General features: G+C 43.3%; 1 protein-coding gene across 2 annotated transcripts in view; it reads left to right on the top strand.

The window, feature by feature from the left end:
* Positions 1-24,684, top strand: part of ENTREP2 (endosomal transmembrane epsin interactor 2) — a 1,488,859-nt gene that overhangs the window by 765,124 nt on the left and 699,051 nt on the right. For both annotated transcript variants that reach the window (XM_075342723.1, XM_075342722.1), the window contains exon 3: positions 3,327-3,437. In XM_075342723.1, coding sequence (XP_075198838.1) covers positions 3,327-3,437 — 111 coding nt within the window. The remainder of the gene's footprint in view (positions 1-3,326; positions 3,438-24,684) is intronic.

Below are 24,684 nucleotides of genomic sequence, written 5' to 3'. Positions count from 1 at the left end.
AAGGTGTAACACCTGAGTAAAAGCACCTCCTAGAACCTGCATGGAATCCTGTTCTGTCAGCTAATGCTCAAAAAAACACAGCAGAGCATCTCAAAATGCAAGATGCTCTGAAAAAGGAAACATGCCACTGCCGACTCTGAAGTTCAGGAAGGTGCGCAGAGCATCACCTGTGTGCAAAATGCCTTGGACAGAGGAATTGTCACAGTTGGCTTGCTGCAGGAGGTGGGTCTTCAGATTCCTTCTGAAGGTTTACAGGTTATGCAAGAGTTTGATATATTGTGGAAGAGAGTTTCAAAGTATGAGGGATGCATGGGAGAAATCTTGTTTTGCATTGTGGGAAAAGAGATAAGAAGGGCATAGTGAAGGAAATCTTGTGAAGATCAGAGGTTCCATGCAGGTCAGTAGTGGAAGACTAGTTGACAGATGTATGGAGGAGACAGGTTGCAGATGGCTTTGTATGTCATGGTTAGGGTTTTAAACTGGTGTCATGCGACCATACCTGTCCATTCGCCTCTTGCAATTAAAAAAACACTGCCCATGGGAATACTGGTTAATTAGAAGCCAAGCCAGTTCCAAAGAAAATGAGTAACTGTAGTTTAATACCATATATGTCAATAGTGATTGATGCATCTAAGCAGGTAGCGGAATTATCAATTGACTTGATCACATATGCTTAATAGTCTTCATGAAAGCTGGGACCTATGGAAAGTCCCATGTCTGGCAACTTAGTAGCGCTACGAAGGGCTTTATGGAGATTGCTATTTGCATCTTTTTACAACCATTTTACAAATTTTAATACAAGCAATACAAGGAAGAAGGGAGGAATTAGGGAAAGGGGAAACAGGAAAAGATATAAAGGAAAAAGGAAAAAAAATAGCAGTTAAGTGTCGCCTTTATGGCCAATGCTTCAAAAGTACTGTCATCAAACGTTTTGTCACATATGTACTTGGAACAACAAAAGCAATATTATACATGAGAAATAATAATTATATGTCAAGAGGCTGTTACATACAGACTAGGCATTATTTTTTCCGCCCATAAAGACCATCTCAATTTGTATCTCAAAAAATTATTTTCTTTGCAATGCAAAATTATAGTCATACGAATGATGTGCTGATATCCGTTCAATAATTTCTATTATGGAAGGTGCCTCTACCTGACTCCATTTTGAAGCAATAAGATGTTTTACTTCAAGTAGAATATGACCAATTATGTGTCTGCATGGGTCTTTAAACTCTTCTATACTGATTAACAATAGTGCTAGTTGGGGGGAGAGAATGAAACTCTGTGATGTAACTTTATTTATTAGATTACACACATCTTCCCACATCTTTTTTTAAAGCTGGACAACTCCAAAAAATATACACAATAGACCAATTTTCTCCACACTCTCTCCAGCATAAAGAAGAGTTAGATATGGAAATTTTGTGTAGCTTTTGAGGAGTAAAATACCAGGCGAAAAGCACCTTAAAGGGAACCTGTCACCGGAAGTTTATAATACTTACCTAACGTTCATTCTACGTCATCCACACTAGCCGCCAGTGAGGTCCTGCGCAGGCGCACTTTGATCTGCCCTGCACAGGACCTCACTGTTAGCTAGTGTAGATGACGTAGAATGCGTCATCCACATAAGCTTCAAAAGGAGGACAAAGATAGGCGAAAGAGAAGGCACGGGACCAGGAGAACGGAGACGCCCTTACGACCAGTCTGCTCCGCATCCGGTCACAGGTTCCCTTTAAAATAAGTTTCTTGTAACGTGGCACAGGAAGTGTTGGATAACGTTAAATTCAATGATTTTTGCCACAGTTCCAATTGAAAAGTCTGACCAAGACCTTTCTCCCAGTTCAGAATATTTGATCTCTTATCAAATTGGAGGTCTTTATTAATAATAGCATAAATGTTCATAGTTTTGCAATATAATATATTTTGTGGGTTAAGTAAAATATCCAACAAATCTACTGGTAGTGAACAAGTTAGAGATTGCTACATTTTTAATATAGTGGACTACCAGTAATGGTTTAGGTCCCTTAATAGGTTAAACAATTCTTAAATATATACAGTATATATGTGTGTGTGTGTGTGTGTGTGTGTGTGTGTGTGTGTGTAGGTAAACAGTACCAGTCATTCATCTATAAGTTTTGGAGGCTGAAAGAAGCCATGAAGTATATTACGAACCAACGTTTAAAGCTTATTTTTACGAGCTCTCTAGAACCCGTTTAGGATCTAGCCTTTCTTCATGAGGTATGATGATATAAAGTAGTGTGACCTTACCAGACTAATATAAAACATTTTCAATATCTTTTTGTTCTGACAAAACCCATAGACAAAGACGTAGAGCACAGTGACTAATTATGTATGAAAGCCAGTACCACATGAAATGGCCAGCGCTCCATCACATGTTCCGGAATACTCTTATTACATCAACTAAAAACAGATGTATGACTCATTAATACTTTTTATAGCTGAAATGCTGTGATTCAGTATCAGCCAGTGCACAGGTCACATCTGTAGCTTGATACAGAATAGCTATTTAGTCTCTCAGTCCATTACTGAAATGCTTGTAGATTTTTTCAGTTCTCAGACACATGCAGTCTACAATTTACTACAGAAGCAAGGCTCTTAAAATTGAAAATATAGTAATTCAGATGTTCTGTCCTTTTCTACCTTTCGAACATGATTATAATATTGGTAAAACATTTTAGTGCTTAAGTTATATGCAAATAAAAAACATTATTTTTTTGATACATTTGAATACTAACTAACCTGCGTTGCATCCATAGGATAATTGGAGGACACAAATCACAAAATGAATAATCACGTATGAAGTGGATGTTATAACTTGCTTAGACTGAAATATGCATGTACAGGGGCTGTACACTACTTTTACATTATAGGTCATCATTATCAGATTGGTGGGGACCTGATACCCGATATCCCACTGTTCAGTTTTATCACGTCTGGTAACATCCGGATCTGAGAAGTGTATACATTGTTGAATTCTACAGCTGCATAAAATGTTTAGAATAAAATGGAAGAGAATTAAATTATTATCATTATTTAAAAAAAAAAAAATCAATATAAATGACACACTTCAGTGGGTACCAACATTGCATTCGTGCCTTGGAACATCAGGATACACTTCTCTTCTGCATAAATAATTCAGAAATAACATATATAGCTTAGCTGTTGAACTGTGTTCAGTGATAGATTCATGAAGACTTTGTGTGATAATATATTTTGGATAATAGTTTTTTCTTATTTTACATTTTTTACTATAAAGTACAAGATTGTGTTTCATTAATTTGAGGTTTGTGTTTTACTTTCAGATAACCTTTTTTATGCTGCTGTCGGCTGTTTGTGTCATGCTCAACTTGGCGGGTTCCATTCTCTCTTGTCAAAATGCTCAGCTAGTCAGTTCTCTTGAAGGCTGTCGATTAGTAAGTACCTGCATTGTGACCTAGAATATTGTATTTTAACGTGAATATTAGTTAATATTTCCTCCAATATATTCTCAATTGCCAAACAACATAAAATATTGTTGAACCTAGAACATTTTATGCTTGAATTACAACTAGTGATGGTCGGACCTGCAGATAGCCGGGATCGTCGGGTCCAACCAGGTTTAATAAAAAACCCAGTTCAAGCCCAGAATTGATTTTGGATATATGCCCAGATTCCGGTCCTCATATGTCTTTGGGGACCAGAATCCGTGGCTTTAAAATGGTGGTAGTAGGGATAACGGGATTAGTGCAAGCATGTTATACTTAAAGTCTCCCTAACGGCTGTATTGTTACTTCTGGGGCAGCTCATTATTCTTCATACATATGCACTGCTTCCCCTACCCACTAGCAGTCCCAGCACCTCTAATTATTTGCAGTCAGACGCGCTCCCACCCTGTGTGGCTTTGTGTCGGACTGCTGTCAATCACAGACACTGTCTGCATCTCTATAGTGGTGTAAAAATAGATAAATAAATAACAAAATTCACTTGGGGTCCCCACATATTATGATACTCAGCACAGATAAAGCATACGGCAATTTAAAAAATGGCGTGCAGTCCCCTCCAATTTTGATACCCAGCCATGATAAAGCCAACAGCTGGGGGATGGTATTCTCAGGCTGGGAAGAATCCATGGTTATTGGGCCCTCCCCCAGCCTAAAAATAACAGCCTGTAGCTGCCCATGATTGTCACATCTATTAGAAGTGACAGTCTTGGAACTTTACCCAGCTCATCCTGATTGCCCTGGTGTGGGGGCAATCAGCGTAATAAGGGGTTAATGACAGCTCACAGCTACCACTAAGCTCTATCGCAGTAATGGGAGGCATCTATGGGACCCCCATTGCTAATCTGTAAGTAAAAATAAATAAAACACAAAAAAAACCTTTATTTGAAATAAAATGCTAAAAAAACACCCTCTTTTTCCCATTTATTAACCCTCAAAACTCCCAGTTCCGTCGTGATCAACACAATGTCCCACAACAATTCCAGTTTTGCTACATTACTGAAGGCACAGTGCACAGGCACAAAACATGACTGCACGCTGTGGGCTTCAGGCAGAAAATGACTGAACCACAATGATAAGTGGGCAATCGGGATGAGCTGGGTAAAATTCTGGGATTGTCAAATCAAATGGATGCAACAATCCTGTGCAGCTGCAGGCTGCTATTTTTAGGCTGGAACCATGAGTTTCCCCAGCCTGAGAATACCAGCTCACAGCTGTCAGTTTTATCATGGCTGGATATCCAAATTGGCAGGGACCACACGCTGGTTTGTTAAATTATTCATTTTAAAAATTTAAGAAAAGCAGCATGGGGTCCTTATTATTTTGATACAAAGCCAATAGTAGTACACAAATGGAAGCTGCAGCCTCTAGCTGCAATCTTTATTTGTGCTGAGTATCATAATGTAGGGGGACCATGTGCCGATTTATGTATTTATTTAATTTTACACCAATATAGGGACACACAGCGTCTGTGATTGAAGGCAGTCAGATGCATTGTCACACAGAGTGGGGGCACATCTGACTGCAACCAATCAGAGACACCAGGACTGCAGGTGGTCAAGGGAAGCAAAGCATATGTATGAGGTTAATGAGCAGCCCCGGAAGTAGTGTGAGAGGCCCAGAAGTAGAGTTATAGCTGCGCGGGAGACTCAGTAAGTATAACGCGCCTGCTTTCCCTTTTTTTTTTTTATTTTTCCTATATGTTTTTTTGAATTAACTGACTTGCCCAATCCGGATCATTACCCTTGAGACCTCTGGAACTCTTCTTACTTCAGGATACCTGGTACGTCTAGGTATGTCTAGTATTAATTCAGAAAGACAAGGTTAACAGCAACAGACACTTCTTACCTCAGCACCCCTGTTATTTCATGAATTAAATCAGGTATACAGGGTAAAAAAAAGTTTGCTTAAAAGAACTAAAGTCCTCAGTGGTTGATACCTTTTAATGGCTAACTGAAAAGATGGTAATATATAGCAAGCTTTCAAGACTATGCAGGTCTCTTCATCAGGCTCAGTATAATACAAAATCTGAAGAGTCACATATTTATACACAACAGGACATACCAGAATGTCCCGCATCTTTACTTTGTCCTGTTGTGTATAAATATGTGACTCTTCAGATTTTGTATTATACTGAGCCTGATGAAGAGACCTGTGTAGTCTCAAAAGCTTGCTATTATTACCATCTTTTCAGTTAGCCATTAAAAGGTATCAACCACTGAGGACTCCCAGTTCTTTTAAACAAACTTTTTTTATCTCTACCGGCTAACATCGTACAAAGATATATTTTACCTGTATACAGGGTAGAGAGCAATGTGTGCAACCTCTTTTTACTTTAGCACCTCTGATTCACCAGTACTAGATCAGATAGACAGGGTGGACAGCAACGTGAGCAGTCTCTTCTTACACCAGCACCTTTGGTATCTACAGTATTACATCTGAATATCCATTATGAGCACATATTATTATTCATCAAAAGTGGATGTGGAACATTCCTACTACACATTCTCACAGGCCTTTATCTTATTAACATTCTACAAAGGTTTTTTGTCAGTGCAAAAACACAAACGCTTTTTTAAATCTACAGTGACAAAGCATATATAATTTGATATTTAAAAGGTATTTAGGAATTTAATTATAAATACAATTCCTTTAGTTACTTTTTTATATACAGTACAGACCAAAAGTTTGGACACACCTTCTCATCTCTAGAACAACTGTTAAGAGGAGACTTTGTGCAGCAGGCCTTCATGGTAATATAGCTGCTAGGAAACCACTGCTAAGGACAGGCAACAAGCAGAAGAGACTTGTTTGGGCTAAAGAACACAAGGAATGGACATTAGACCAGTGGAAATCTGTGCTTTGGTCTGATGAGTTAAAATTTGAGATCTTTGGATCCAACCACCGTGTCTTTGTAGAAAAGGTGAACGGATGGACTCTACATGCCTGGTTCCCACCGTGAAGCATGGGGAGGAGGTGTGATGGTGAGCGGGTGATTTGCTGGTGACACTGTTGGGGATTTTTTCAAAATTGAAGGCATACTGAACCAGCAGGACTACCGCAGCATCTTGCATCGGCGTGCTATTCCATCCGGTTTGCGTTTAGTTGGACCATCATTTATTTTTCAATAGGACAATGACCCCAAACACACCTCCAGGCTGTGTAAGGACTATTTGACTAAGAAGGAGAGTGATGGGGTGCGACGCCAGATGACCTGGTCTGCACAGTCACCAGACCTGAACCCAATCGAGATGGTTTGGGGTGAGTTGGACCGGAGAGTGAAGGCAAAAGGGCCAACAAGTGCTAAGCATCTCTGGGAACTCCTTCAAGAATGTTGGAAAACCATTTCCGGTGACTACCTCTTGAAGCTCATCAAGAGAATGCCAAGAGTGTGCAAAGCAGTAATCAAAGCAAAAGGTGGCTACTTTGATGAACCTAGAATATAAGCCATATTTTCAGTTGCTTCACATTTTTTTAAGTATTTCATTCCACATGTTTTAATTCATAGTTTTGATGCCTTCAATGTGAATCTACAGTTTTCAGAGTCCTGAAAATAAAGAAAACTCTTTGAGTGAGAAGGTGTGTCCAATCGTTTGGTCTGTACTGTATATTCCAGGAAAACTCTTTAATTTTGACAGTGACAATGATTTTTTGGGTATATTTTTAAACCTCTTCCTCTATCAATTACAGTTGACAGACAAGTACTATCATTTGTAGATTTCCCTAAACATATTACCTTCTGTAAGAGTTTTAACTCCTATATGCTCCTCTACCTATAAAGGTACATAAATCACCCATGTAATCCAGAAGACAAGAAGTTAACAGAAATGTAACCACATGCAGCACTGACAGAAATACAATAGCTGCCCCCTGTGAGTACAGTCTGTAGAATTTGTTGCATTTTGCAGTGTGCTAGAATAACTGTGTCCAGCAGACAAATGAGGTAAGAGACCCGGAGGCCTCTGTGGTTTATATTTAGCAAAGTGAATTGGCAAACAACCAACTTCTAACACACTTGAAGTCTTTTAAACAGTAGCCCATCCTGCTATACTTCACTCATTTCCCTCTTTACTGCGTAAATTCCTCATAATATACTTAGTGAAAAAAATATTTTATTGCTTATAGATTGTGCCAGAACACATCTGAATGGTATTTTTTATATAGGCAAGATAAAATATGAGCATTTACTGATTTACCACTATTTTTATGGGAACTACTTAAAGTTGTTTTCCCATGAAAGGTTTTTATGTCATATTGGCTGTTTCTGTATCTCCTATTGACTTTAAGACTTTAATGGAGTGTGACCATGCACATACCCTAACTCTCCATCAGGCACCTCTTTGACATGATTAGTGAGGGGCCCAGTAGTCAAACCCACATTGATTTGACTTTCAGAGAAGATGCATATTACTTTTTTTGTTTTGTTTTTCTTTTTATATATATATATATATATATATATATATATATATATATATATTTGGGAAAACAAAAATAAGATTTTCTAGTTCTGTCTGTTTAGTCAGCTGTTGTGTTCACGACAAATACTATTTTCAGATTACGGTATATTGTATGTAAACTATTATTATTATTTATTAACATAGCTCCATTTATTCCATGGTACTTGACATGTGAAAAGGGGTATAGATAATAGGGACAAGTACATTAATAATAAACTGTGGAAAGCTTCAAGAGGAACCTCAAGACCCACCTCTTCCAACAAGCCTACAACCTACAATAGCCCTCAGTCCAGTAGACCACTGCGCAACCAACTCTGTCCTCACCTATTGTGCCATCACCCATTCCCTGTAGACTGTGAGCCCTCGCGGGCAGGGTCCTCTCTCCTCCTATACCAGTCTGTTTTGTACCGTTAATGATTGTTGTACATATACCCTCTTTCACTTGTAAAGCGCCACAGAATAAATGGCGCTATAATAATAAATATAATAATAATAATAAACAATACAAAGCACAGACTGGTACAGGAGGAGAGAGGAACCTGCCCGTGAGGGCTCACAGTTTACAAGGGATGGGTGAGGACACAGTAGGTGACGGTAGAGATAGTCGTGTGGTGCTATACCGGACTGCAGATTGTAGGCTTGGTGGAAGAGGTGGGTCTTCAGGCTCCTTTTGAAGCTTTTCAATGTAGGCGAGAGTCTGATATGTTGTGGCAGAGAGTTCCAGAGTACGGGTGATACATGGGAGAGATCTTGGATGTGATTGTGGGAAGAAGAAATGCGAAGGGAGTAGAGAAGAAGATCTTCTGAGGATCAGTGGTTACATGCAGGTGGGTACCGGGAGACTAGGTCACAGATGTATGGAGGATACAGGTTATGGATGACTTTGTATGTCATGGCTATGGTTTTAAACTGCAGTCGTTGGGCAGTGGGAAGCCAGTGAAAGGATTGGCACAGAGGGGAAGTCAGGGAGTAGCGGGGGGACAGGTGGATTAGTCGGGCAGCATAGCTTAGAATAGATTAAAGGGGTACGAGACTGTTTGAGAGCAGGGGGCTGCAGTTGTCCAGGCAGGAGATGATAAGGACATCCACTACCAAATTATATTGTAATATGATATATATATATATTAAATTACATTTATATTTTTATATATTTACTATTGCAATTACTCACCTTATATACAAGTGTTGTAGTTTAGGATAGACAGCCATATATAGTTCTTTTCCCCTTGACTTCCTGATCTGTAAGCAAATCTGTATACTTCTGAATGAAGTGTAAAGGCTGTTGCAAAATGGTCAATGCCATGAAATATATAATTAACAGAAGTATTTTAGGTAACTAATATATGTGCTTACTTATTATATTATACTAATATATTAGTATAATTTTACCGCTCTGTAAAAGCTTGATCAAACAAAATACCTGAAGTACATTTTACTCCTCTGTAATGCAGACATAAAGGGTATGTGCATTGATATTTTTTTCAGGCGGATATTGCTTGGAACCTTCCTAAAAAAACACTAAAAAAACATTAGAAAGAATGAACATAATATAGATCAAAGTAAAAACAACTTGCTGTGCAAATAGTCAGTCTTTTGGAGTCTTTTTTATGTGCTTCAGGCTTTGAAAACTGAGAAGTGGCTAAAAGAAGTGACTTCCATTTGGAAGCTGCTTGCTGATTACACGTCATCAAAGAAAGATGCCGGAGGCTGCCTGCGTTTTCCTGAAGTGTTTTTGCCTTGAAAAACTCAGCGGGTCTGTCAGCACCTTTAAGTCGTCGAATGCACCTACTCTAAAGGGTGCTTTACACACTGTGACATTGGTAGCGATAGCTAGCGATGTCGTGCACGATAGCACCCGCCCCCGTCGTACGTGCAACATTTGGTGATCGCTGCCGTAGCGAACATTATCTCTACGACAACGTCACATGCACTTACCTTTTCAGCGACGTCGCTGTGACCGCCAAACAATCCCTCCTTCAAGGGGGAGGTGCGTTCGGCGTCATAGCGATGTCACTGCGGCGTCACTAAGCGGCCGCCCAATAGCAGAGGAGGGGTGGAGATGAGCGTCCGGAATAGAGATGAGCGAACCGGTCCCGGTTCGGCTCGAGGTCGGTTTGCCGAACGGAGGTCCCGTTCGAGTTCGGCTCGTCGAACGTTCGACGGACCGAACTCGAACTGCATAGGAAACAATGGCAGGCAATCACAAACACATAAAAACACCTAGAAAACACCCTCAAAGGTGTCCAAAAGGTGACAAACAACTCACAACACAACACAAACACATGGGAAAGTGACAAGGACATATACTCATGCGAAAACAAAACAGCTGGACAAGGAAAAAGAGGAGGACACACAGATATATGAGTATATGCAAGGAAACATCGATTCCATTATTGTGCAACTTGAGCCCTGCTCATTTTAGGCTTCCAATCTGGATAAATTGCCTGAGCTCGCCACGTACGCCTTGGGGATCTTGTCGTGTCCTGCAGCCAGCATTCTCTCGGAACCTGTCTTCATTGCTGCTGGGGGTCTGCTGGCATAAAAGCACACGCGTCTGTCCACTGACAATGTGGACATGGCTCTCAAAGGACTTTTCTTCCCCTGGGTCAGCCAGGGGAGGCGAAAGGCACGCGTATTTTTGAGAGTGCTTCATGCAAAGCATCTTTTTCATCTTGAAAATGGGGGTCAACTGATGCCAGTCAAGTGGGGTGTGTGTGGCCCAATTAGTGGAAACGAGGGAGACTGTGGTTGGAGTCCCCTCGCTGTGTTTCTAAAAGAACCAAGATGAACAAGTCATGGCTCTCAGAGGACTTTTCTTCCCCTGGGTCAGCCAGGGGACGGCAAAGGCACGCGTATTTTTGAGAGTGCTTCATGCAAAGCATCTTTTTCATCTTGAAAATGGGGGTCAACTGATGCCAGTCAAGTGGGGTGTGTGTGGCCCAATTAGTGGAAACGAGGGAGACTGTGGTTGGAGTCCCCTCGCTGTGTTTCTAAAAGAACCAAGATGAACAAGTCATGGCTCTCAGAGGACTTTTCTTCCCCTGGGTCAGCCAGGGGACGGGAAAGGCACGCGTATTTTTGAGAGTGCTTCATGCAAAGCATCTTTTTCATCTTGAAAATGGGGGTCAACTGATGCCAGTCAAGTGGGGTGTGTGTGGCCCAATTAGTGGAAACGAGGGAGACTGTGGTTGGAGTCCCCTCGCTGTGTTTCTAAAAGAACCAATATGAACAAGTCATGGCTCTCAGAGGACTTTTCTTCCCCTGGGTCAGCCAGGGGACGGGAAAGGCACGCGTATTTTTGAGAGTGTTTCATGCAAAGCATCTTTTTCATCTTGAAAATGGGGGTCAACTGATGCCAGTCAAGTGGGGTGTGTGTGGCCCAATTAGTGGAAACGAGGGAGACTGTGGTTGGAGTCCCCTCGCTGTGTTTCTAAAAGAACCAAGATGAACAAGTCATGGCTCTCAGAGGACTTTTCTTCCCCTGGGTCAGCCAGGGGACGGCAAAGGCACGCGTATTTTTGAGAGTGCTTCATGCAAAGCATCTTTTTCATCTTGAAAATGGGGGTCAACTGATGCCAGTCAAGTGGGGTGTGTGTGGCCCAATTAGTGGAAACGAGGGAGACTGTGGTTGGAGTCCCCTTGCTGTGTTTCTAAAAGAACCAAGATGAACAAGTCATGGCTCTCAGAGGACTTTTCTTCCCCTGGGTCAGCCAGGGGACGGCAAAGGCACGCGTATTTTTGAGAGTGCTTCATGCAAAGCATCTTTTTCATCTTGAAAATGGGGGTCAACTGATGCCAGTCAAGTGGGGTGTGTGTGGCCCAATTAGTGGAAACGAGGGAGACTGTGGTTGGAGTCCCCTTGCTATGTTTTACATGATTTTCGAAGGGCATGACATACCTAAGAGGTTGAGTTTCATCATCTGCAACTTGTTGGCAACAGAAAGGCTGCCTTTACACTCTTTTGAGACCGAGGATTTTCGAGACCTTATGCCCATTGCAGTGCCCCAAGAGCCGATGGCCAGTCGTCACTCCTTCTCCAAGAAAGGCGTGCCCGCGCTACCACAGTAGGTCCCACACAACCTCACCGATTCCTTGAGAAACTCTGTGTGTGACAGGGTGCATTTCAACACAGATACTTGGACCAGTAAGCATGGACAGGGGAGTTACATGTTGCTGACTGGGCACTGGGTAACTATGGTGAGAGATGGAGAAGGGTTTGCTGTACAAGTCTTGCTATCCCCACGACTTGTGTGTCAATCCTTCCTCTGTATGTACAAGTTCCTCCACTGCTTCTGCCTCCTCAACCTCGTGTGGGTCCTCCACCTTGGCCCAAACCCTGTGTGGTCAGGCCACCCTTCCTTGTAACTGCGCCCAAGGAATCCCACACACCTCCTTACTATGCTGGCAGCAGAGCTCAAGGCCATCATGCGGTCAAATGTTTACTTTGAAATGTAGGGGAAATGTGAGACACCGCTGAGGAATTGTGGACGGTTAGCTCTGGAGAGTGAGACCGAGTTTCATCAATGGTTGTCTACAGTCAACCAGCAGTCAGGGAAGGTCGGGTGCGACAATGATGCAAACCAGTCTGCGACCCTTCTTCAGGGCAATGTGACACACGTGCCTTGTATGGCTCACGTGTTGAACCTGGTTGTCCAGCAATTTTTAAAACACTATCCCTGCCTACATGGCCTTCTGCAGAGGGCACGGTGTAACGCCTGCCTGGATCGACACACTCAGATGGGCTGTAAAGGATAGGCTAGAGGCAAGCCACTCACCAAGCTGGACACCCAGAACCCTGAAACCCTTTAACCCCTATACAGTGATTTGGAATTACACAGGGCCCACGTTGATCAATACCTGTGGAAGGCTGCAGTTCCAGAGAATAGTAGTCATGCAGGTTCAAAAACATTAATTGAGGAAGAGGAACAGAATGGGATGGCCAGGACTTAATCAGAAAACAAGCAGAGGTGAAATGCGGATCGGCCAACGAGGTACATAAACAGCAAGCAGGAAACGTAGTCAGGTAACAAGCACACAAACTCATAAAACTGAACTGGGGGTAACAGTAACAAGAGGTTCATAGCTTTGTCTGGCAGTGGTCTGCAGACAGGAGGGGCCTAAAAAAGGGTGTGGTGTCTTCCCATTGGGACCAGAGTACAAATTGATTGAGTGGACTACGTTGGTGACTTAAAAGCCGTGTGCGGCAATGATGCAAACCTGTCTGCGGCCCTTCGTCAGGGCAATGTGACACACGGGCCTTGTATGGCTCACGTGTTGAATCTGATTCTCCAGCAATTTTTAAAATACCATCCCGGCCTACATGGCCTTGTGCAGCGGGCACGCTGCTATGTGGTCACTTTCATCCTTCGCACCCAGCAGCTCAACAACTTTCATCGCTCCGGAAGTCTTAGGGTCTGGCAGTTAAACGCCGGAAATGCGATGTTCCGACACGCAGGAATTGGAATCTGCACATGTTGCAGCGTGTGTGGCAGCACCGCAGAGCCCCGCTGAAATACGGTATGACGTATACCCTGGGCTAACTTGATCCAGAGGTGGTGCAGATCACGCTGCTGGAGTGGTGTCAGATCAAGGACATATGCACCCTTCTACACAGTTTCCAAATGTCGACAAAGATGTTTAGCACTGGCAATGCCATTCTCAGCGTGACAATTCTGGTCACCTACATGATGGAGCACACTGTAAGCATTATTCGGAGTCAGGTATTGGTCCAAGAGGAAGGTGAGGAAGTACAGGAGGAGTCATATGCAGAAGGGATAATAAGATCTACAAGGTCCATATGGTAAGCGGCACCTAGGCAGCAGTTATGGTGGGGGATAGGGATTAACAAGGGCGCATAGTATCAGCAAAAATTGTTGAGGAAGGTGCAGGAGCCATGAAGAAATGGAGGACGAACTTGCGATGGGCATGGAAGACTCAGCAGATGAGTGAGAGCTTGCTCACATTTCGGTTGTGCGAGGGTTGGGGGGAGAGGGCAGAGGAAGGAGGCACGATTCTCACCTCTCTGCCACCAACACACCAAGGACTTGGTGCTACTGGATGCACAAGACACATGAGCGTCTTCTTGCTGCACTACCTACAACATGACCCTCGGATTGTACGAATTCGAAGTAATGCTAACTACTGGGTTGCCACACTGTTAGATCCCCGGTACAAGACAAAATTTGGCGAAATAATTCCTGCCATATAAAGGGACGCACGTGTACAGGAGTATCTTCAGAAGGTGTTACGCAATCTTCGATCTGCTTTTCCACTAAACACCAGTGCTGCACAGAGTGAATCTCAACGGTTTGTCATGGATAGGAGGAAATGGTCTTTTACTTGTCCACATCTGAGGGACCGAGGGGTGGCTGTTGTGCTGAGATGCCATTGAGTACGGTGTCCCTGCAGAGTTGCACTTTTGGTCATATACAAAATGAGTTGAAAAAAGACAGATGCGGGTGAAAAGGGGAACAGGTGTGTTGGAAAGGGGAAAAAAGTTTTGGTCCGTGGGTTTGGTGGTTAAGCAAAAGTAACATTTGATGAAGAAACACCATCTGTTACGGTGGGACTGGCAGATTTGGATAAGGTGGTATATACTATGTTACCGCTATATAACGAAAATTAATAAGAAAAGAAAGATAAAGGTCTATATCCCCATCAGCAGTCAGTGTCCACCGTGCTCCCAGATGGAAAAGGAGAGGTTGGCAACTGGAAGGTTCGGTGGAGGATACAGAGCTGTGTGGCTATGAAACTAATAGTAGCCTGAACCGAGTTAGACGCCACTCGGATCTTGAGACTGGGAGCCCTGTTAGCGTCACAGGGTCCACACGCCCACCCAGCCCAGGAACTCCCTGTTAACATCACAGGGGCCATTCAGTACGCTGACCGTGTGCATTGGGGCCACACCTGTGAACAGCAGGCGCATCAGCAGCAGCAGGCCTGTTAATGCCACTGGGCTGCACAAGCAGGACTTGTAGGACAGGAGCTGGTCTTAACCGTTCTGCGTTACCAACTGTGGTGGCGGCCTGCATCAACGCCCTATCCCTGCCTACCTCTGGCCTAAAGCCACAATGGGTTCAACACATGGAGGTGTGCTCTTTCGGAGCATAATAGAAGACTGCGCACCTCCTTGTTGTCTCCACCACCTTCTATAACCTGGGTCCGCCCCAAACCAGGGTGGACCACAATGCACCTCCTGGAGACAAAAGCAGAGTGACACGTCATGAGTGGCATAACTAGCGTCCTATTTGGAACCGCAACTTCAATGATGACCTCATGGCTGTCATGACCCAAACACCTCACCAGTCATCGTCTGACCATCAATAATGAGGTGACAAGTCATAGGGGCGGGCCTCTGCAAGCCATTTGGGAGTGGCCTGGCCACATCGTCAGGACACCTGATGCCCTGTGGTCTAAATGGGCCCTCCACATCACGGGCAGGGCCAAAGAGTTCATTACCGGACCTAGTTTCTGATGCAGTAAGTGCCTAACCATAGTCAGTTGCATGAAATACAGTCTCTGAAAAAAGACTATCAGCTTTAGCATGGTGTCTATGCACAACACAGGACTTAGACCCGTCACGGAGTGCAAGTACCTGTGCAAAGAGGCTTTTCGCACTAAGTTTGGGAGCATGCGCTGTAGCCCGAAATAAAGACTTAGCCTCAGGAATGGCACAGTCAGGCTGAGCATACTCACTAGGCGAAACACTGGAGTTAGGCTGCGGCTGGGGTAATTCGTCACACGCATGCGCACTAGCTGCCTCTCCACACTTACACGTGGAGGAGAAAGCAGCCAGCTGGACAACCCGAGGCACAGGCCTAAATGGCAGCTGATGCCTGGGCGCAACTGAAACCGCAGCAGGCTGCTTGCGTTTAAGGCGTCACCGTTTTGTAACAACAAATAACATCCAAAAGAACAGATGTACTTCTTCCCATGGATAATCTGATATGATCCCTTTTTTCATGGACACGACCATCGCTAACAAATGTAGATGAGGCCAAATCAGCAGCTGCTTCAATGGATCTGAATTGCTCCATAAAGTGGCCTCTCCTCCACCCCAATTTCAAGATCCCAAATACTCCATTCCTCTGTGGTGTCAATCCAATCGCACTTGCTTCCTAACAGCTCTCAAGTTTCCACCAGCCCTGCTGAGTATGGGGTGACAGAGATGGTTGAGTTTGCATAGCTGTTCAGTCGCACTATAGCCTGGGAATCAGAGGTCTGCTCCAAAGCTGCAATGAGTACAGACAAGGAAGTTATTATTATTTTTATCATTATTGATTTATAGAGCACCATTGATTCCATGGTGCTGTACATGAGAAGGGGGTTACATACAGAATACATATACAAGTAACTATAGACAGACTGGTACAGAGGGAAGAGGGCCCTGCCCTTGCGGGATTACATTCTAAAGGATTTTTGGGAGGAGACAGTAGGAGTTGTTTAGGTTGAGCGTCAAGTACGTATGGTGGTGGTGTCATTGAAGGTTATAGTCATTTCTGAACAGATGAGTTTTCAGATTCAGTTTGAAGCTTGCGTGTGTAGCAGATAATCTAATGTGTTGAGGTAGCGAGTTCCATGAGACAGGGGAAATGATCTGCGCAGATAACCTGAAGCTTTGTGACTGGGATCCAGGCCCCGATGAAGAAGGTGCTGAGCCTAATCTACACCCTCATTTCCAAATAGTAAATCCTCCTGGTGGAGACAATGGGGAACATGATGAGGAGCACAGATACCTGATGGGAAGGACAATTTTACTATTCGGTCAGGGCAGGAAGAGGTTGTCTCGGAGGACTAAGGACGAGGGGAATGAAAACACACAGGGTTATTGATGAGGTTGGAGACAACACTTACTGTCAAACCAAAGTCAGCCAGTCGATGAGGTCAGCAGAGGAGGTGGAGGAGGATGCTACTGACGACGAGGTTACGTTGCGTCTTCCTGGCCAGAGACAAAGTACTGGAAGCATGTCAACAACTGAATCCTGGACCACAACTTTGACTCTGAGCAGATGTTGTGTTGGCTATGCAGGTCGCATGGGCTGTAAGCCTTTCCTAGCCTGTGAATTTTTGGACATCGCAAAGGATCACCCAAGTCATGGAATCTGTAAGATTTGTCAACAATCTGTAAGTAGAAGGCAAAAACTCACACTTTTGAGTACTTCCTCCATGAAGTATCACATGGATATGAATTGACAGCGTGAAGGTGTATTGCTCAGCTTTAGCAACTGTCAACGCAATATGCTTATTTGCCGTTCATTGCATGCATTGTTGCAGACTACACACAAGGGCCTGCTGTTTTTTTGGATCTGCCTTTGGTCACTATAGCAATAGAAAATTGCTCTTCGGGGGTGGACTTGGAGATGCTGTCTATGAACAGAATGAAAAGCTAAAGGTGTGTGTTACAGCAAGGAGCCACCGCGGAAACACTTTGTTCAATTGGGAGGGGAGTTGTGTTGTACTTTGATGATGAGCACTGTAACGTCAGTGAGCAGCATCCTGTGCCACAGACCAACATTCTTACAGTGCTGTCTATACTGTTTATCGTGAGAGGAGCGTAAAGTCTGTATTTCTGGCAACTGGACATCACAGTACCCGGGTACGGTAGGCTGTGCCCAGACAATAATGCGGGCACAAAACACTTTGTTTTATTAGCAAAACACATATCTGTTCTGGGTAGGCCGACTATATAGACAATAAGACTTGCTGCCTCTGCACTGTCAAATTGTCACGTACAGTTTAAATCATAGAGGGACAGCAACACATGTTTGCATTGACTGTTCCTTTTCAAGATTTCCATGACTGTGTTGCAGAGCTGTGTGGTTTGCATTCACACTGTTATCATCTGCAATATCTGTGAGGCTTCAGCTAACAAGGGTATTCAGGGGGGGTAATGTGTTTTGTCTATGTTTAGGTAGATAACTTGGAAGCTCTTGTGATGCGCCACTGGTAAGTCGTGTTCACACACACACACACACACACACATGCACAAACACACAATTACTGCTACACAGAGGGATTAGCAGGTAGTAGGCAACAGAATAGATTGTTCAATTATTTTAATTGTATGCATGGTTCTTATTGTTTGTTTTGGTAAAGTTAAACAATCATTTATCAACCCAACTGGCTAGAGTCCTTTTCCTTTTGCCTGGTTTTGCTGCATACTGGGGAGCCCACCCTGTACACAACTTAAAATGAAGCATAAGTCGCAATGTGAATTTCACTGTGCTACAATGCGGCCTAGCGTGCCTGTGCAACCACCGCCTGCCCCATCAAGTGCATCTGCGTGCTCTTCATCCTCTGTGACTGTGGGGACAGCAGTCACACATGGTTTTTCACACTGAACTTCCACTCCTTAACCCGCAACAGGGAGTGTGATTGGCAGGTCATCACTTGTTTTGGAAGTGGAAACAGAAGGTATTGTTGAGCTGTCAGACATCGAGAGAACCATAATTGGATGCAGGCTACATTATATCCACGCCTGCACCTTCGTCACAGATTGCCTGGACTACCTGCAGTTAATAATTGCATTCCAGAAATGGAAAGGAGTGTAGAATGCACATGTGTTGTACCTTGCTTGGCAGCAAAGGAACACTAACTTAGTATTCCAGACAATTTTAGGAAGGCAGAAAAAGAGTCAGCTCTTTGTGCAAATTAAATAGCGTGGCAAAAGTGGACAAATGGGTACAGTGGCCGTGTTCTGTGGGTACCAGGACAGTAAAAGAAGCTTCACTTTCTATCCCTCGTAATGATCAAATGCAGCAAGGAATTCCCTGAGTTTGCTATAAAATTAGCATAGCAAAATGGGCATGAGTGTAGAAAGCAGAGGTGCTTGAGATTGCTTGGCACCAGTGGCACAATAAAGGAGTCCTACAGGCATTTTTTGTATACCACTAAGTGGCAGTATTTTTTGCTATAATTATAGCTTATTAAAAACAGAGCAGGAGGGTGTCATGCAGAGGTGCTAGAAATAGCTTGGCACCAGTGGGGCACTAATGGAATACAACAGCCAGTTCTATGATGCCACTAAATGGCAGTATTTTGTGCTATAATTATAGCTTGTTAAAAACAGAGCAGGAGGGTGTCATGCAGAGGTGCTAGAAATAGCTTGGCACCAGTGGGGCACTAATGGAATACAACAGCCAGTTCTATGATGCCACTAAATGGCAGTATTTTGTGCTATAATTATAGCTTATTAAAAACAGAGCAGGAGGGTGTCATGCAGAGGTGCTAGAAATAGCTTGGCACCAGTGGGGCACTAATGGAATACAACAGCCAGTTCTATGATGCCACTAAATGGCAGTATTTTTTGCTATCATTATAGCTTATTAAAAACAGAGCAGGAGGGTGTCATGCAGAGGTGCTGCACATAGATTTGCACCAGTGGGGCATTAATGGAGTACAACAGCCATTTCTTGTATGCCACTAAGTTTACTCAATTTTTGGTATTATAATGTATTAGTAACAATGAGTTTGAGTGTGCAATGCAGGCAGACGTGCTGCAAATATCTTTGCACTAGTGTGACTAGACAAAAGTCCAATAGCCACGTTTAGGATGCCACTAGGTACACTGACTGTTTGCTAGTAAAATGGCTTAGTTAAAAAGAGTTTGAGTGTGCAATGCAGGCAGACGTGCTGCAAATATCTTTGCACTAGTGTGACTAGACAAAAGTACAATAGCCACGTTTAGGATGCCACTAGGTACACTGACTGTTTGCTAGTATAATGGCTTAGTTAAAAAGAGTTTGAGTGTGCAATGCAGGCAGACGTGCTGCAAATATCTTTCCACTAGTGTGACTACACAAAAGTCCAATAGCCACGTTTAGGATGCCACTAGGTACACTGACTGTTTGCTAGTATAATGGCTTCGTTAAAAAGAGTTTGAGTGTGCAATGCAGGCAGACGTGCTGCAAATATCTTTCCACTGGTGTGACTAGACAAAAGTCCAATAGCCACGTTTAGGATGCCACTAGGTACACTGACTGTTTGCTAGTATAATGGCTTAGTTAAAAAGAGTTTGAGTGTGCAATGCAGGCAGACGTGCTTCAAATATCTTTCCACTAGTGTGACTACACAAAAGTCCAATAGCCACGTTTAGGATGCCACTAGGTATACTGACTGTTTGCTAGTATAATGGCTTAGTTAAAAAGAGTTTGAGTGTGCAATGCAGGCAGACGTGCTGCAAATATCTTTGCACTAGTGTGACTAGCCAAAAGTACAATAGCCACGTTTAGGATGCCACTAGGTACACTGACTGTTTGCTAGTATAATGGCTTAGTTAAAAAGAGTTTGAGTGTGCAATGCAGGCAGACGTGCTGCAAATATCTTTCCACTAGTGTGACTACACAAAAGTCCGAAAGCCACGTTTAAGATGCCACTAGGTACACTGACTGTTTGCTAGTATAATGGCTTAGTTAAAAAGAGTTTGAGTGTGCAATGCAGGCAGACGTGCTGCAAATATCTTTCCACTAGTGTGACTACACAAAAGTCCAATAGCCACGTTTAGGATGCCACTAGGTACACTGACTGTTTGCTAGTATAATGGCTTAGTTAAAAAGAGTTTGAGTGTGCAATGCAGGCAAATTTGCTGCAAATATCTTTCCACTAGTGTGACTACACAAAAGTACAATAGCCACGTTTAGGATGCCACTAGGTACACTGACTGTTTGCTAGTATAATGGCTTAGTTAAAAAGAGTTTGAGTGTGCAATGCAGGCAGACATGCTACAAATATCTTTGCACTAGTGTGACTAGACAAAAGAACAATAGCCACGTTTAGGATGCCACTAGGTACACTGACTGTTTGCTAGTATAATGGCTTAGTTAAAAAGAGTTTGAGTGTGCAATGCAGGCAGACGTGCTGCAAATATCTTTCCACTAGTGTGACTACACAAAAGTCCAATAGCCACGTTTAAGATGCCACTAGGTACACTGACTGTTTGCTAGTATAATGGCTTAGTTAAAAAGAGTTTGAGTGTGCAATGCAGGCAGACGTGCTGCAAATATCTTTCCACTAGTGTGACTACACAAAAGTCCAATAGCCACGTTTAGGATGCCACTAGGTACACTGACTGTTTGCTAGTATAATGGCTTAGTTAAAAAGAGTTTGAGTGTGCAATGCAGGCAGACGTGCTGCAAATATCTTTGCACTAGTGTGACTAGACAAAAGTACAATAGCCACGTTTAGGATGCCACTAGGTACACTGACTGTTTGCTAGTATAATGGCTTAGTTAAAAAGAGTTTGAGTGTGCAATGCAGGCAGACGTGCTACAAATATCTTTGCACTAGTGTGACTAGACAAAAGTACAATAGCCACGTTTAGGATGCCACTAGGTACACTGACTGTTTGCTAGTATAATGGCTTAGTTAAAAAGAGTTTGAGTGTGCAATGCAGGCAGACGTGCTGCAAATATCTTTCCACTAGTGTGACTACACAAAAGTCCAATAGCCACGTTTAGGATGCCACTAGGTATACTGACTGTTTGCTAGTATAATGGCTTAGTTAAAAAGAGTTTGAGTGTGCAATGCAGGCAGACGTGCTGCAAATATCTTTGCACTAGTGTGACTAGACAAAAGTACAATAGCCACGTTTAGGATGCCACTAGGTACACTGACTGTTTGCTGGTATAATGGCTTAGTTAAAAAGAGTTTGAGTGTGCAATGCAGGCAGACGTGCTGCAAATATCTTTGCACTAGTGTGACTAGACAAAAGTACAATAGCCACGTTAAGGATGCCACTAGGTACACTGATTGTTTGCTAGTATAATGGCTTAGTTAAAAAGAGTTTGAGTGTGCAATGCAGGCAGACGTGCTGCAAATATCTTTCCACTAGTGTGACTACACAAAAGTCCAATAGCCACGTTTAAGATGCCACTAGGTACACTGACTGTTTGCTAGTATAATGGCATAGTTAAAAAGAGTTTGAGTGTGCAATGCAGGCAGACGTGCTGCAAATATCTTTCCACTAGTGTGACTACACAAAAGTCCAATAGCCACGTTTAGGATGCCACTAGGTACACTGACTGTTTGCTAGTATAATGGCTTAGTTAAAAAGAGTTTGAGTGTGCAATGCAGGCAGATTTGCTGCAAATATCTTTCCACTAGTGTGACTACACAAAAGTACAATAGCCACGTTTAGGATGCCACTAGGTACACTGACTGTTTGCTAGTATAATGGCTTAGTTAAAAAGAGTTTGAGTGTGCAATGCAGGCAGACGTGCTACAAATATCTTTGCACTAGTGTGACTAGACAAAAGTACAATAGCCACGTTTAGGATGCCACTAGGTACACTGACTGTTTGCTAGTATAATGGCTTAGTTAAAAAGAGTTTGAGTGTGCAATGCAGGCAGACGTGCTGCAAATATCTTTCCACTAGTGTGACTACACAAAAGTCCAATAGCCACGTTTAGGATGCCACTAGGTACACTGACTGTTTGCTAGTATAATGGCTTAGTTAAAAAGAGTTTGAGTGTGCAATGCAGGCAGACGTGCTGCAAATATCTTTCCACTAGTGTGACTACACAAAAGTCCAATAGCCACGTTTAGGATGCCACTAGGTACACTGACTGTTTGCTAGTATAATGGCTTAGTTAAAAAGAGTTTGAGTGTGCAATGCAGGCAGACGTGCTGCAAATATCTTTGCACTAGTGTGACTAGACAAAAGTACAATAGCCACGTTTAGGATGCCACTAGGTACACTGACTGTTTGCTAGTATAATGGCTTAGTTAAAAAGAGTTTGAGTGTGCAATGCAGGCAGACGTGCTGCAAATATCTTTCCACTAGTGTGACTACACAAAAGTCCAATAGCCACGTTTAGGATGCCACTAGGTACACTGACTGTTTGCTAGTATAATGGCTTAGTTAAAAAGAGTTTGAGTGTGCAATGCAGGCAGACGTGCTGCAAATATCTTTCCACTAGTGTGACTACACAAAAGTACAATAGCCACGTTTAGGATGCCACTAGGTACACTGACTGTTTGCTAGTATAATGGCTTAGTTAAAAAGAGTTTGAGTGTGCAATGCAGGCAGACGTGCTGCAAATATCTTTGCACTAGTGTGACTACACAAAAGTCCAATAGCCACGTTTAGGATGCCACTAGGTACACTGACTGTTTGCTAGTATAATGGCTTAGTTAAAAAGAGTTTGAGTGTGCAATGCAGGCAGACGTGCTGCAAATATCTTTGCACTAGTGTGACTACACAAAAGTACAATAGCCACGTTTAGGATGTCACTAGGTACACTGAGTGTTTGCTAGTATAATGGCTTAGTTATAATGAGTTGGAGTGTGCAGAGGACAGGAGGGTACAGTGCCAGGATTGTGGGGCTCTGGGTAGAGGAATGGAAGCCTGCCTTTCTATTCCCTCCTAATGGGGAAATGCAGGGACAAAATCCCTGACCTTAGCTACACAGACGCTGTCTCTGTTTTCAGGACCTGTCACCTATGGCTCTGACCCTGCCGGTACGAGCCCTTAAAAGGACTGATAGATAGTGCTATCCCTATGCTGTCCAGCGTATCCAGTATCGGCGATAGGACAAAGGACGGAGCTGCGCCAGTGATGTCTGACACCAAGGACGCAGAAGAGATAATGGCGTCCGGATGGGCAGATACTCGTTTTTATAATGCAGGGACATGTGACATGGATATCCTATCACACATGCCGTTGCTTCTCTGGCTAAAAGTCCACTTAGCTGTGTGTGTGTCTGGGATTGGCTGACATGCTGGCCCGCCCCACAAGACGCGCGCGCTTAGGGAAGGAAGACAAGGAAAAAAAAAAATGGCGATCGCCATTATACAAACAGCAGTGATCTGAAGGCGCTGTTCACGCACACTATACACTGAAATGTCATAATAGTGTGAGTCACAGAGTGACTTACACTATTACAGCGGAAAGCCAGCTAGGAATTAGCTGTTTTTTTGCTGCTAGAACCGTTCTCGAACTTTTCTAGAACTATCGAGCTTTTGCAAAAAGCTCGAGTTCTAGTTCGATCTAGAACAGGCCCCAAAATCACTCGAGCCTAGAACTGGAGAACCTCGAACCGCGAACCGCGCTCAACTCTAGTCCGGAACATGCCGCCCACCTCCTTCCTTCCTCATTGCTGGTGGACGCAGGTAAGGAGATGTTTGTTCTTCCTTCGGCATCACACATAGCGATGTGTGACGCCGCAGGAGTGACGAACAACCAGCGGCATGCACCACCACCGATATTTTGAAAAGGAGGAGCGACGTGTCAACGATCAACGATTTTAGACGCTTTTGCGATCGTTGCTCGTCGCTTCTTAGTGTCACACGCTGCGATGTCGCTAATGGCGCCGGATGTGCGTCACTATTGACGTGACCCCGACGATATATCGTTAGCGATGTTGAAGCGTGTAAAGCACCCTTAAGGCTGGACATAGACTTTAGATTGTCTTTGCCTGAAATCTCAAGGGAAACCAAAAAGCTCTATTTACATGGTCAACCACTAGTACTGAAATCAATAGGTTCACCAGACATAATTCTAATGTTCATTCCCAGCCTAAGGTCTACTTTGTGGAAGCCTATTTACCTGTTTAAAAAGAAACTAACCTGATATCTGTTCTGCATGTATTTATATTTCAGGCCAGGTAACCTCTTCTCTCTTTAGACCATGTATTATGAGATTGTGTATTCTATCTAAATATAATTCAAACTTAAAAGCACCACAGAATTTACAGCAACGCACATGAATGTTTTGTTTTGTTTTGTT

Source organism: Anomaloglossus baeobatrachus, chromosome 4, assembly GCF_048569485.1.
Source record: "Anomaloglossus baeobatrachus isolate aAnoBae1 chromosome 4, aAnoBae1.hap1, whole genome shotgun sequence".
Lineage (NCBI taxonomy): Eukaryota > Metazoa > Chordata > Amphibia > Anura > Aromobatidae > Anomaloglossus > Anomaloglossus baeobatrachus.
This window is presented reverse-complemented; position numbering and strand designations above follow the sequence as displayed.